Genomic DNA, 15422 nt, shown 5'->3' on the forward strand with positions numbered 1-15422 from the left:
CTGTGATGGGGAGGAGCAGGACAGTAGCTACTGACCATGGAGAAATACTTAGCTGGGCCCTAAGGGGAAGAAGGTCTCTGTGCAGTTGGACTGGCTGGTTGAAGTGTCAAAAGTGGCTTCTCACTCAGGTTGATACCAAGGGGACAGATAAATGAGAGGACTTGGCTTTTGGTTTTTATCATAAATAATCTGGATTCTCTGCTGTACGTCTTGGGTTTGGTGTCCTTCATCTGGCCCCATGAATCTGATTTGCTGCCTGCAAAGCATTTCTTTTGCAAAGAAACCCCTTCTCCCAAGGGCAGAAGGGGATTTGGAAGAAGACTGGGAAAAGGCAGAGGAAAGTTGTATCTACTGGTTTAAGTTTATGCTTTGAACTGCAGTCAGAGGACTCCACTCCACATGCCTGGAGTAAAACAAAGAGGCAACCTATAATATTCATTAGCAGGCTACTCAGAGCTCACAGGAGGATTTTTTTCTCCTATTGCTGTAAATAGTTAAATCTAAATAGATGGAAAAGGCGGGTAGTTGTGGGGGAAGTGAAGCCAACCCTGTGAGACAGCAGGGACACAGCAGCTGGCAGCTTGCTGGAGCTCAATTAGCATTAGCAGCCTGGTGTATCTACCAGCAGGCTGAGGAAGGGAGGGTGGAGGTGCCCTCCACCACTCCACCCTGCCAGAAACAGGCTCCTTGTGCTGCCAAGAGGCCAACAATAACCAAGGAGAAACGTGTAAGACCGTAGTATACAGAAGATCCCAAGAGCTGATGCCTATATAGAGAAGTTCATACAAGAATTTGGATGCAGGAGTGATTGCGAAACCTTTGGAGCTACAGCCCATGTTCTGAAACTAAAGAACTGAAATATGTGGTCAGGGAAGGGACACTACATTCTCCTGTGTCTCAATTAGGATTGACTATGACTTCTTTAAAGCCACTACTTTTATGGAAATTGTTCTTAACTCTGTATTTGGCCTTCTACCCTTCCTCAAGGCTCCCAAGCTTCTCCTAGTAATCAGAAAGCATTTAGACCAAGAAAGAAAAAAAAATTACAGGGGACTTTTCTCAAAAGTTTTCCAGGAAATTCCACTGCTAGACAAGCCACAAAATCATCCACTTATCTGGCTGAAGACAGCACTCTCTTATTCCTCTGTGGGAGAAACTATGGGACTTGCTGACAAGATGGGGTCAAGGACCTTTGTATCAAGTTTCTTGGACATGAAAGAGCAATCAGGGTCTGAGTATGTTTGCTGGGAATTCTAAGAAAGGTATCTGGTGGTATTTCAACTATGCTTTCCTACACTTAAGTTCACAGGTCTGCAGCATATTCCCATTGGATTTACAGTGGGTTTGTGGTATGAGTTTTATCACTGCAAAGCTAGACAGATGCACAGTAAAACTCAAAATGCTTATTCAGACCCTGTGGTAGAGTGAGACAACAGTGCTGTTGCTCAGGTCTCCCTGTTTTAAAGGACCTTGTCCCATTATGGACCTTGTCCCAGCACTCCAAAAACTCCTGGCTGCAGATGACAAGATTCAGTGGGAATGTATGAAGGGATGAATGCTGATGCATCACAAACACAATCAATGCACTACAATTCTTCCCTCCCTTGCCATTTCCTTGTGCTCTTGTGAATAGCTACATTGTTTTACTGATCTGAAGAATGGGACATGGGACCGTCAAAGGAATTAGGTCAAAAACCTCATGAAACAGTGCCCAAAATATAAAAAGAAAGTGCACTGCAGTATGAGGCTCCTTGGTGTGTGCAGAGGTGACTGCATGTTCCTCTAGTGACGAGAAGTGAAGCAAAGCAGCACCAGTAAATGCAGAAATTTCTAACAGCCTTACAGTAAAGACACATCTGAATGCATGTACAATTGCTAACTCCCCAGGCTGAAACTCTCCATAGTTCTAAGAATAGACTGAAATTAGGTTTCCAACTCCATGCTTAGTAGCTTGAATTTTCCAAATGGGTTGGGAAAAATAAAAAAACCCAATCAACATACGTTAATCCTCTTAGTGTCTGCAGTTCAGAGCAGCAAAGGCATTCTTTCCTGTGAGAAAACCCTACTGAAACAACTTGTGTTTGAAATTCTTCCCTTTTCTTTTGTTCCTTCCATCCTCTAGACCTTCCATCACAGGCAAGCTACTCCTTATGCCTTTGTTTCTTTGTGTTGTCTCTATCCCCTCTTGCCTGGCTGATAGTAGAAGGAAAACACATCATATACAGGACCAAGATTTCTAAACCACATGTGCTTTACTTCAGGAAACAGACAAAGCGGGATACTTAATTTGCATACAGCAGTCACACCTGCAGCATGATTGAAGTGAAATGTTAACAATGGTGAGTACTTCAGTTCATTGGCAGAGGAGTGCATAGCACTGCATTCCTAGTTCCAGTACTAAGCAGATGCTTTAGCTAGCTTCCTAGCTTCCATTTCCTGCTTAGCCTGCTCTCTCATCTCTCTTTCTCTCTCAATGAGAAGTACTTGTAGTTCTTCCCACTTCTTCAGGTTCTGCTCATGTTTTGCAATGTCTTCTGCTTCACATTCTGGCAGTTTTTCCTTGACAAGCTGGGTGGTCAGGGTTAACAGGCTTTCAGATTCAACCTTGCCAAGTGAATGCAGTTTGGAGTACAGCTCCTGTCAGAAAAAGAGATTTGGTAGGTAGTTGTCAAGAAGAAAGCCAGTCAATCTCAAAACAATCAGACACAAATCACTTCTCTACAACCAACATACCACTAAATTTTATTATTATTATTATTATTATTATTATTATTATTATTATTGCAGCTGCTATACAGGCCAGGTAACTATAACAGAAAAGTGTTTTAACTCTAGTAGTCGCTACTATTTATTGGAATAATAACTCCTTGTGTATTTGTCTTTTTAGCAATAAAACTGAACCAATGAAATTTCATTTTTGTTAACTACTCAGATTCTCTTCTTTTTCCAAGTTCAATTATCTAGTATTAACAAAGATCAGCTGACCAGTCAGCCACAACAAATATAATTCAGACACTTTGGTTTTGTGTCTTCCCTCAAAACCAGCTGCATGATTTCATCCAAACTGCCTGCATCAGCATCCCTCCCAACAGGCGCAAGTCACTTCAGATGTTTTCTTTCTAACAGCATACTAAGTAACTCCCATAATTTTTCTTCTGAACTTACTGTGTCTGAGGTGTGACTAGACTTACATAGATTATACAGCAATGTTAAAGCAAGGGGTATTTTTTCAGGGATATTCTACACCGAAACAGAGCAAAACCTCAGTAAGGAACTCTAGTTTTCTTTCTTAAGCTTTACTTATCTAGATTTCCCTGCAGCATAAAATGTTAATTCGCTTAAGATGATGAATCATCTAGTGATACTATTTCCGTCTTTCTGTAATCTTCAGCCCGATGGCTCCTTAACATTCTGATTAATTGCCTTGAAAGTACAGATACACAACCAAAGAGAAGATGATGCAGCAATGGAAAATCCTTTATCCCTTGTTCACTCATTAGGTAAAAACACACTTTCCCAGCTCTTCTTTTAAATAGAACATTTTACTCAGCCAAGCACTTGCAAGAATATTTAAAGTAAGTATGTGTTCTAATGAAAGCTACACCCGTATTTCCTTCATTTGAATGAAACTTGTTTTGCATTGCAGTACAAGGGAAAGAAGATGTGGGGATTTGCTCCTCCAAACAAAATGGCAGTTCTAGAGCCATGCAGATATCCAGAGTTCCAGTTATCACTCAAAGTTTTACACACTGTGCAGCATTCCTCTTACCCAAGCTCACACTGGCAATAAACTGCAAATGCGTCCCCTCAGCTCCTATCTGGAGGCTCTGCCTTGTTCTTAGGTAGAAAACTATTATGTCTCCTCTGAGGCCTCTCCCCTTCTCCCTCCCTGTGGGCTTTGTTGTGTTTTACCTTGGAGGTCTGAATTGGACGGACACCAGATTAAAGTCTCTTTAAAATTCTAGACATGCAGGTCTGAGGGGCTTGCATATTTGGTTCTCTTTTTTGATTTTATCATAAAGAATGATGACAAAGCCAACATCTTCAAAGGTAATGGAGTTAAACCAAACAATAAATTTATTTAGGCGTACTTGTCTCTATTTTGTTTGAGATGTCAGTAAGTACACAAGGCATCAGTGAGAAAACTGAAGAGACTGTACAGTTTGGGTTTGGGAAAGAAACTTGACAATTGTGCTCATAGATTAGTTATGCGGTTTAAATGTAACTAGTTTAGATCATTCACACTCTTCCTACTTAACTCTACCAAGGATGTGCTGAAAAGAGGCTGAACTTAAACACAGGAAATTGAACTACAGAAAGGCAATAAACTGTAAAGCAGGTCTTGTCTCCTAAGCCATTACTGGCATCACTGGTATCCTGGAATACTTTCTGTTCTTCTCTTATACATGTATACTATACATTAGTAATACCTATTTAGGAAAGCTGCAGCCTGTATGTCCAGGTACCAAAAAGACACACTCTTAAATGGCTAAATCATGATTTTCATGAGCAGTCTCCAGGGCTCTGCATGCAGACAAGTTAGGGAAGAAGGTGCATTGCTTTTGGAGAAGGTGCTCCCAGCATTTATGTGATAAGATTTTTGCCACCTACTGATCATTGACATAGATGGAAAGAATTGCCTGAAGAACACTATAGAGAGTGGTGAGCCTCAGCATATGGGATCTGAAAACAGGTAATTACAACACAAATGACTGTCAGAGTCTAGATTACAGCTCTAACAGCTTTTTCTGGAAAGAGCCAAATGCCCTCAGGTCCTCTTTGTTTTAGTGGAAGCAAAGGACAAGTATACATATCAGTTAGACTTCCATGCCTTTTTCAGGTACTTTACAAATGGTTGTTCTGAGGTTGGTAAGAGACACAGAGGCCATTCCCATGGAGGAGCATGTGTATGTCTGAAGCAAATCCATATGCTTTTCCTTGCATTCTAAGGTGTATTTGTGTAATTGTAATTCTGATTTGTGAAACAGAATTGGGAGTGCAGGAGGCAGAAGCAATTAGTTTTGGCTCAAGGAGAAAGACTGGGACATACTGGCTAATTAATGCAGGGCTAAACAAAGTGCAACTGAATTGTTTTCAGCAGCAGAAGTGAAAACCCTCTGCTGGGGTTACACAGAAGGTGCAGATGATCTGTACTGCCACAGCAGCTGGGAATGCATCACCAGGTTGACTCAGAGCTGCCACCTTACCTCACACTTGCATGGATTTCTAGTGCACTACTCTGTCCTGTAAACTATACCTGTAGGTGTCCCAGGGCTCAGCTGGTAAGAGCCACTACTGCTGGCCTAATGGAATTGAGAGAAGAATCCAAGAATTCCTTCAGGCATAGCTGAAATGGCATGCTAACTCAAGAACTCCTTTTCTCATTCAGACGACCAGAAATTTTGGCTTATTATCCATACTGCTGGATGCCTAGATGTTACATGGTGGCTTATGCCTTTCTCATATTCAGACTTTTCTGGTCAGATTTTAAACATTGGGACTATTTTTTTGGCCAAAAGTCACTCCATGCTACAGAATGCCTGAACTGGGATTAATTACGGAACCCATGGAAAGACTGAGCTGAGAAGAAAACTACATTCTTGACACTAGTTTGATATTCAGACCTCATTTTGAGCATTCTGCATTATTTTCTTCAAGGCTAGACAAAGGATAGACAATAAGAGACACAAAAATGTCCCACTCCCTTCTTCAAAGGTCACTTGTGTTTACCTAATTCACTGTAATTCATCCAGGCATTAATTACCATATGCTGCACACCCACTGACTCTCAAACACCTCAACTGAAAAGTTTTAACTGCCTACAACACAAGTTTAGTATCTAAAGATTAATGCAAAGTTATGTGAGTAAAAATTAAAGCAAAGAAAAGAGTGTGTGCATATGTGTGTGTGTGTGTGTCTGAGCTGAAACCATAAGATACTGGTCTTTCAACTTTGGAAATTTCTTTAGAACAGTTTGTATCCAGCACAACTGTCCAAGGTCACAGCCATCCACCAGAAACAATGGAAACTGATGGGCTATGGAAAGAGTACGGCTCCTGGAACCTGGCTCCTGTAAGCCAGGTAACTTTGAATCTGAAGTACTTGATTTTTATCACAGAGATGATAAAATAAAATCAGGTAATAGGATAAAATCAGAGATGATAAAATAAAATTAGGTCATTTAAGTTCATTTATAGCTATGAGAAGATTAAATAAAATGCACTTATTATATGGATGTGCCTAATGAACAGCTTTCTGTGCTTGTTAATATTATCATCAGCATAACAGTCTAAAGATAAAAGGAAGGTGGGTATGAACCTGACTTAATTCTCCAGTCTGAATGTACAAGATACAACATTCGTACATAATTATAATGTACACAACTGGACAATAAATTGAGGGTAGTTTCACACCCATTACAATTTATTTTAATGAGCGAGAGCCCACACAAGGTCAGAGAATGGGTCTCTAATGACATACCACTTTTGCAAACAGGACTGGAGTTATCATTTTGATGTATGAAAAGTGAATATAAAATTCCAGCAGACAGACAAAAGAAAAGTGGCCTTGAGCATTTATGTCTTTGTAGGCTGCTGCTTCCTGTTTGAAGAAGTGAAAATATAAGGTGACATTAGTTTCAAAAATGCCAAAGAGAACTCCTGATGCACTGAAGAGGTGCCAGTCTACCAGCCACAGTAAGTCAGCATGTGCATTTTCTAGTAGGGATCACAGAGATCTATCACAGCTTAGAATATTTAGATAAATTAAACTGTCTTACCTTAAATCGGCTGCAGTACTCAGGTACTTTAGACTGCTCTGTTTCTTCTGACTCTGCACATTGTGACTCCTGCTCTAATTTCTTGGCTTCCTCAGCAGATTCTGGATCAGGTTTGGCTTGAAGGACAGACTGCAAAATGGTCTCCAAGGCATCAATCTGAACAATCATATTTGTCATGGTCAGCATCAAGTGTTTGGAAATAAATTAACACAATTGTCATGTATTCAAACAACTTAATGAATTACCTTGTATTTTGAGATTACTTCTGTATATGCTAAACAGAAAACTGAATTTTAAAAGGAAATGAGACCATATTGGAAGAATTCTGTACCGTGCTTAGGATCTTGGAGTGTGTGGCTCTCACTCACAGTCAATACTTTACTTTTTGGGCTCTATTACTGGATATTTAGAGATGCAGCATTAGTAAAGAATCAGCAAGAACATTCTTTTACAAGTTCTTAGCTATTCACTGGACAAAGTAAAAAGTACCTCTATACAGACAGTACTTCTAAGTATTAATAGCATTTACTATTTTCAGAGTATCAGTATGCAGACAGAAAGAATCTTCTATGGACCTACTGTACCAGAGACAGATACAACACCAGGATGTTCATCTTCAACCCAGAGCAAGATGAGGAGCTCCTTAATTTGTCTAGGGCTTGTAGGCAGAAAAAAATCACAAGTCTATTAAGCTAAGTTCTTCAGATTTGAAGTAGGAAAGACCCCTCCAAAACCACACACCTGAAGAGGTAACTCAAAATGGTGGAAATTGCAGAAGTGACCTGTCTCAGCCTTTCCAGTATTATACTGAGAAGCTTCAGAAATAGAGCAATATGTAGGAGTACCTGCTGAGCAGTGTCCTGGACTTTTATTTGTCAGGAGAGACTGCAAGTTTAGTAGTAACATGAGCAAAAGAGAGGCTCCCATCATCAGGGACACCTTCAGGAATAAGTACCAAGAAGAGGAGGAGACACCTCAGTGACATTTCTATGCTCCAGCTCATGTGGTAGTGACATACTAAGTTACTCCTAAACTGTCTGATTCCAGAATCAGCCTGATTCCCCACAGCACTCCTAAGCCCTGAGTCCCTTATTTAGTGCTGACCTCATAAATGGCTTGAATCTATCCATCCTCCCTGACTGAGGGCAGTAAAAGACCTTCTGGAAATCACTCTGTCAGCTTTTTGGACTAGTAACACTCAGGACATCATCTGAGGGCACAGAACATATACAATTAGCCATGAGAGCAAGAAGATGTGATAGTTCATCCTTACTGCTAAGAAATATGTCTCTGAGTAGTTTTAAAAACTTGAGAAACAAAGGTGTCTTCCCATACCCGCAGACATGTGTTTCCTCTGACACAGATGCAGGTGTCCCTAAAGGGAGGGCAAGGCTTAGAAAACATACTTAAATGGTCTGTGGCAGTAACACACACTCATTGCCAAGGACATGCCAGTAGACATTATCACTGGCTCATCAACTTAAGCAGTGATTCTGTTCTAAACATTACTTCTCCTGTCTTGTAAAGGCCTCTGAAGTTTGCAGGGCATCTTTTCATTAACAAGGCACAGAATTCACAGGTTTTACTGAAGTTTGTTTTATATAAAATCCCCCTTGTTCAGTGGGTTATAGCCTTTATACTTACAGCCTCTTTACAGATTTTGATGTCCCCTGACAATGAAGCCACATTCTCCATCACTTGCAAGGCTCTATTAAAATATCCAGGTGTCCACATCAGTGGCATTAGATTGTATACAGCTCTTAATCCTTTTGTCAACTCCACCTTCCCTGAGATAAAAAGACACTTTATTGTTAGTGCTTCAGCATCTGAATCTTAATGGAACCTGTATAGGTTGGTTCTGGTTTCTAGCAGTGACAGCAAGTGTCTTGGCTTTGGTGGTAAAAACAACAAAGTTGCTCTGACAGAACTTCCATTGCCTTATTTTATTAAGGTGCCTTCTCTTTGCTCAACTTCATCTAATTATGTGCATGTTTCTGATACCACCCCACTCCCTGCCACCCAGAAATTTTGCCCAGATGGAAATCAGAGTAAGTGGCCAGGTTTTCTGATTGTTTGGCTTTCTAACAGCAGCTTATAGAAGGATGCTTGAAGATCTCAGACAATTGTCTCCTTAGCTTTCAGCTGACTGGTGAGCATGTGCGCACTAAATCTGTTTCTCCAGATTTACCTCTGCAGCCTCTAGGGTTTACTCACCCAGAACAGCACATGTTTTGGCTAAGTACTCAGCTCACTACCCCTGTTTCTACTGAGGCTTCCTAAGGGAAAATATGGGACACCTACCAAAAAGGAAATTTTGGTTTTTGATGTAAGACAATCTATGCAACAAAGTATTCTTGATTTTAGCAGGACTTGTGATGTACTGCACCACTTACAATGTGGCTTTTCTTCTGACAGTAATTACTTGAGACCATGAAACTCCTGCATAATAAAGGAAATGCACATCACATTGTAGTTGATGCAATTTACAATGGTTGTCACTCATGGGCTTTGAGTTTGTTATTGTCAACATAGCAGATAATAACTCTTCAAGTGTAGCTTACAGGAGTTGTGTCCAAGCTCTCAATCCAATCTGCACCCTGGCTATAATGACACAAAATTATGAAAGATACCCTCTTCACAAGGAATAGAACAGTTTAGGAAAAGCAAGGTAGTAAGAGCACAAAGCCTATGAACCATGGCTAAATTAAAACAGCTGAGGTGCTTTACACCACTCTGTGCCCATAGAAATCTTTTACTCTCTGAGAGGTCAGTTCCATTAGTGGTGGCATGACTTTGGAATATGTGACATAGAAGTAAATACCTTTTGCTCCACTGAATGTCATATTATGGACCAAGCACTATTGCTCTCAGACAAGACTGAAGTGCATTTTTGAAATACAGCCACTACTCCACCAATCTATATGACATTTAAAACTCTCCAAACTGAATGCCAACTGGACAGCAAAATCCCTGTTTGTACCAGTATCTCCAGTGGATTACAAACTACAGTGCTAAGAAAATCCTACTTTCAAATTAGTTTTCATATTTATCCGCCTTTTTGACTAAAAATGAGCTTTTTATTTTATAGTCATGATAAATACAAATCAGCATCCTAACTCTGCCACCACACATTTTATTTTGAGGTGACATTTGATGAACAAATTCACTTTTTGTTGCCCTCAGTAATGCAGTAATGAAACAAAAAATTACATAAATTGTTGAGTACTTACTTAGTTTCTAGTAAATAATCATTTTGTAGAGAAGAACAAAACCTATCTGTACTATATTCCCTAAAGACTCAGAGGAAATTCAAGAATTGTTTGCCCATTTCCCTTCCCTTCAATTCTGAATATACTCTGATCTAACTTCTCTGTAATACTATATAGCAAGTTATTAACAGTGAAGACTTCTTAACAGAAACAGGATAATGGCACTGCTATCTGCTCTTCACAACCCCAACATTCACTTCCCAGTGACTAGTAAAAGTTCTAAACATACATAGTGTTTTCTAGGCTGTACTTTCCCATCCTAAGGTTTAAAGATTATTTTAAGATGCTCATTAATGGGAAGAGTCTGTTGTCCATAACCTTACAATGTGTGTCACAGAAATCTGTATTTTAGGGTAATTTTTTAAAATCTGTTTGTCAACCAACAAACCAATCCAACTGTTATTCAAGAATATCTTCTCTCTTTCAGCATCTAACCCAAACTTGCAGGGAGCCCTAAAATTGCTTCTGAAGCTGTCTGATGAATCAAATTCAAATCAGTTCTACCATCCAGGCTGACAAAGTAAGTTCACTCATACCTCTGAAATTGTCCTTCCACTATTTTTTTTTTCCTTGCTTTCTCCTTGATTACATTTTAGCAAAGCAAAGATGCTAATTTAGTTCAGCCACTGAAGACAAGAAAGGAAAGCTGACAATGAGGGAGGTAAAACTTACCAAGGAATGCATAACCATAGAGTCGGGAACTAAAACCCACAGTGTTACTTTGCTTTAGACCCGTAAGCAATAGCGATGCTCCAATATTTCTCTCTTCTTCCCACTGCAAATAATGTATCGACTGAGTAAGTGTTCCTTAACAAACACAAATACAAAATGGCAGCAAAGACAGCATGCATGGCTTTCATCACATCTTAGCAATAAAGTAAAGAATCATTAAACATGTCCAGTGTTCAGTTATATTATTATCTGTCCTAAGGAACAGTACAAATTGTACTGAGGAACAACTCTCTTTGCAGAAGACTGTAAAATGTGAGTAGCTGTAAAATGTAGTAGTAAAATTTTGCAAGGAAGTTCTCCTTACTATATCTATCCCTACCTCTTAAACCAAACACAGAAAACTGGTGCTGAGCATTATGAGGTGCTGAATGGTACTTTGAATGGTGTATACAAATAAAAATATTATTTCATTGCTGACTTCGGGTGGGATTACTTCAAAATGCATATTAAGTCACAGCTATATAAATAAGCTTGCCTTAAACATGCATTATGTTCACACCACCCTTGCTTGCACATTCAGCTTTCATGAAACACCAAACAGATTGACAAATGCTTATCTTCACATTACGGATATGCAAACATGGACAAACACAACGGGAAAATGAGATTTTCATCCCTTTGCTTTTCATATACAAGTGACAAAGAATACTTAATTTCTAGGGAATGAAGAATATATCCAAAAGGGTAAATATGCTTTTCTCTTCTTTGATGAAAACTCAAATTACAACCAGTTGGGTAAAACCTGAAGGCAACTGTAAAATGCATTTTAGAAGATGCTTCATGTAACACAGATGGAGGCTTCAGGCATCTGCCATACAGATGACATCATGCTATTGAAGGCTTGTGCCAAACTATATTAAAAATAGCTTCCTACAGAGATCATGGCAGAGCCCTTTACTGACTGTGCCCCTTCTGCAAAGGTAGAATAACGCAACTTCCAAGACGCTGAACTGTCACTTTGGCCTTAAGCAAGCCAGCTGTAAATAATAAACTTGTAATCCTTGGAGACAGGAGAAATGTAACAAATTTAATTTTAAAACGTAAATAATAAGAAGCAATACACCCAAAGCCAAATGGGATACAAAAAAACCTAGTAAAAATGCTTTATAATTTTACAACATCACCATCATCAAGCTCTAATGGAGAGCAAGACTCAGCTTGATGGGGTCCTGTACAAAAGGTGGTAATTCATAGAGGCTGCTGTGAACAGAAGTATCAATTCATGTCCTTCCAATGAGCATACATTACTCTAGAAAATCACTACACACCCTCCCTTTCAGAGAAAGGAGAAAAAGGGGTGACAAGTAATTTAATGGTTTTCATACTTGGTTGTTTCTTTTTTCCTTTCTTTCTTTCTTTCTTCTGCAGTTGCAAAAATAATGAGAAAATGGAGAATTTTTTTCCCCAGATAAAGTTAGGGAAAATAAAATATATTCATGATTGAATGTCTAACTGACTGCACCACAACACTTGGAAGCAGAGGCTCTGTGTATCATTCTGAGTGTGGTCAGCTTACCGTATGTTCAGACTTGGTTGCCAGGTACTGGTATAGAACATAGAGAGAAAGAAGCTGTGTTGATACTTCATCAAAACTTTCTTGGAGCATGATCTCTGTTACTACTGACATAGCATCTGTGGAGGCAAATGATACTTAACCAGCATAACTTCCAATACATTATCTTCCTTTTGCACCCACTCATGTTCACTGACACTTTATTGCTGTAGTATGCTATGAAATAGTTAAAGAGAAAGTTAAACATTTCTTTCTACTAGAACACACCTATAGAATTAGTCTTACTCCTTTGGGTTGCTCAAACACACTGAAAGAAGGAAGAATAGGCTGAACAGCACAAAACTCTTAAGGACAAAACTCAAGGAGCTCTTAAAATCATCTTAGCTCTATACACTTCAGTTGGCTCTTCTTTCCTCAGCTCTTCAATCATTTAAAAAACCATTTAAAAATCTTCCTTTGTTCTTGTGTTTTGATTAAAAACAAGAGACGACTGGCTTAACTTTGTTAGCCTTAGGATAACAGGAGTCTACAAAGGAGCAGAAGTGTTGTCACAGATCATCCCACAGTGGTCTGTGGTCTCCATTCAGCAAACAACACTCTAGAGGAGCTCTACACAGAGTTCCAGTGACACTCCCTGTCAGGAAGGACAATTTGGAAAAAGGCCTTCAGTTTCACACAGAAAAGAAATACAGATAAAACAAGGAGGAATTCAAAGATGGAGCGGGTGTGCCTCAAAATAAAAATATACATGTACTGATTTGCTGTTTAGCAAAATCTTTCAGTTCCTTTCAGTTATCTGTTTTAAAAAGCTTTATGCAAAGGAAAGGTTACTGCAAGTTTACAGTACTAGAAAATTGTAAGTGAAAAGTAAAAATCGGTCATCAAAATTAGCTTTTTGAACAGCTAAATGTATGGATGATGAATATCAACACACATTTTGATTCTGGTAACGCTCTAATTAATAGTCACTAATAAGTTCTATGGTATCATTAGCGCATACGTCAGACTTGTAACTGAAGATGGTTTACACTTGCAATAGGATTAATAAGAGTAGAAACTGCGAATCACACAAGCTTCAAAACTATAAAATTAATAAAATCCCAACAAAACCAAGACAAAACCATGCAAAAAATATTTCAAAGGAAGGTTGTGTTTTACGATGAATTCAGAAAAAATATGGGGTACAAGTTTTTAGTTCAAAGAAAAGATCTGTAAATATAAGACCATACAACTAAGGATGTAAGCATTGGTAAGCATTTTCTTACCTTCATATCTCTTCTGCTTTATAAAGCAATCCAACAAAATATTGAATGTAAAATTATCTGGGAAAATTCCATACTGAACCTGAAGAAAAGAAGGAAAAAAAAAGTTCAGTGTGCAAACGTGCTGTTCAAGGCACAGTGTTGCAGACACCAGAAAGAACAGAACCACGATACTGCACACTGATGCAATGTACCGTCAAGCATCAAAAGAGATTAGCATGGCTCCTGTAATCCTCTAACTTCTGATGCACTGGATTTGTTTTAGCATTTGATCTGAGCCTTTCAGACCAGGAATGGCACTGCCTATTACACTATGCCTCCCCTGCAATTAACATGTTTTGGACACCAACACTATTTTAAACCAAAAAGCTTTCTGAGAAAAAAGAAGATTTAAAAGCTATAAAAAGGTTGTCGCTAAAATTCAGGTGCAACAGTAATTTTTATTTTGATGAAGAAATCTGATCTTAAAACCACAGTCTACAGGACCTGGCTGCAATAGGAGTTCCTGTCAAGCCACATTTCAATCAAAAAGCTGATCAAATACACTCATGTATATTTGGTAAAACTTACCTTGTTTTGTATTGTGTATAAGGCTTTATCTTGAGCGCCATATTTTAAGCACTGTCTGATCCAGCTGTGAATGGTCCAGTCTCTCAAGTACCAGGAATTTGGGCTATGCCGAAACCTAAAGATGGAAAAAAGGTCTGGTGACGATATGACTCTGCTATCACAGAAACAAATTCTGTAATCAACCAACTGTGAGTTTCAAAACCTCACCATTCATCAACTCAAATATAAGTTTCTCCATGTTTCACTTTGCAGTCAATCACTGTTCTCTAAAGAGCTCCAGGCAGCCCTTTCAAGTAAGAGAAACAAAACTTTGACACATTATTAGTATGTACAAAGAGTAATCTGACCTTTTCACAAATGCATAATATTTAAACTTCCCACTTTCCAGAAAGCCTACTGCTTTTTTCCTGAGAATAAGAACACTAAAAAATAACAGTTTATTTATAAATACTGCAGTAATTTTTTACCTTGTCCTTGTGATTGTGTAAGATTATATTTTATTTTGTATTGTATTGTAACATTTTTATGTATAATATTGCTATTCTTGTCAAAGAGCTATAGCTGATGACATCAGCAAGTATCAGAATTACATCAAAATATAACTGCATCTGAAACTTCGGAGCTTGTGTAATCTGGTGCCTCTCACCCACTCTAAATCATGACTCACCTCACCAGTTAAGAATTTATTATGCCTCAGCACAGGTCATCCCTGGGCTGCTGCATGCTCCATTTGCCTTAGAAATACTTCACCAGTGAGGCATACCTCTTGCATGGGGAAACTGCTGAAAAGCCTTTCCCTGCCCCTCTGCACTGATTTAATCTATTCTGAGACACCTCATGCCATGACTTCAGCAGTCGTCCAAGGCAACCCACTCCAGTGCTCAAACAGTTTGTAAAATTAAATACTTCTAATTTCATTTCATCCTTATTCAGCCACATGCACCTCACTCCATATTTGAAGAAATGGTGACAAAAAGCACATGGAACTTTAGCTTTGGCACACATTCAAACATCAGTTAAAAGTTCAGTGGTAGGAGCTGTTGCCTTGGTCCTGAGCTGAATTTCACACCCCCATGTGAAGAGATGCGTACAGTCTTTCTCAACTCAAACGAAATCTGATCTTAGTCCCCAGCACAGAAGTGACTGCCACTTTCTGTAAAGAACACCAATGACTGAGCTGGATTCATTTGCAGATGCTTGCAGCCCCAAGGCAAGCTGCAGCACCATTTAGATGCAGGGTTGACTCTTACATCTGAGTGAGCATGCTTTCCAGAACGTTTATCAGACTAATGTGGCCA

General features: G+C 39.0%; 1 protein-coding gene across 1 annotated transcript in view; it reads right to left on the minus strand.

Moving 5' to 3' along the window:
- Positions 1-2228: 2228 nt before the first annotated feature.
- Positions 2229-15422, minus strand: part of MRPS27 (mitochondrial ribosomal protein S27) — a 44261-nt gene continuing 31067 nt past the window's right edge. The window contains exons 5-11 of the mRNA XM_058864836.1: positions 14125-14239; positions 13558-13636; positions 12296-12411; positions 10720-10822; positions 8423-8565; positions 6779-6934; positions 2229-2637 (exon numbers count right to left, since the gene is read on the minus strand). Of these exons, the coding sequence (XP_058720819.1) occupies positions 2398-2637; positions 6779-6934; positions 8423-8565; positions 10720-10822; positions 12296-12411; positions 13558-13636; positions 14125-14239 (952 nt within the window). The 3' untranslated portion in view covers positions 2229-2397. The remainder of the gene's footprint in view (positions 2638-6778; positions 6935-8422; positions 8566-10719; positions 10823-12295; positions 12412-13557; positions 13637-14124; positions 14240-15422) is intronic.

The sequence above is a fragment of the Poecile atricapillus genome, chromosome Z, assembly GCF_030490865.1.
Source record: "Poecile atricapillus isolate bPoeAtr1 chromosome Z, bPoeAtr1.hap1, whole genome shotgun sequence".
Lineage (NCBI taxonomy): Eukaryota > Metazoa > Chordata > Aves > Passeriformes > Paridae > Poecile > Poecile atricapillus.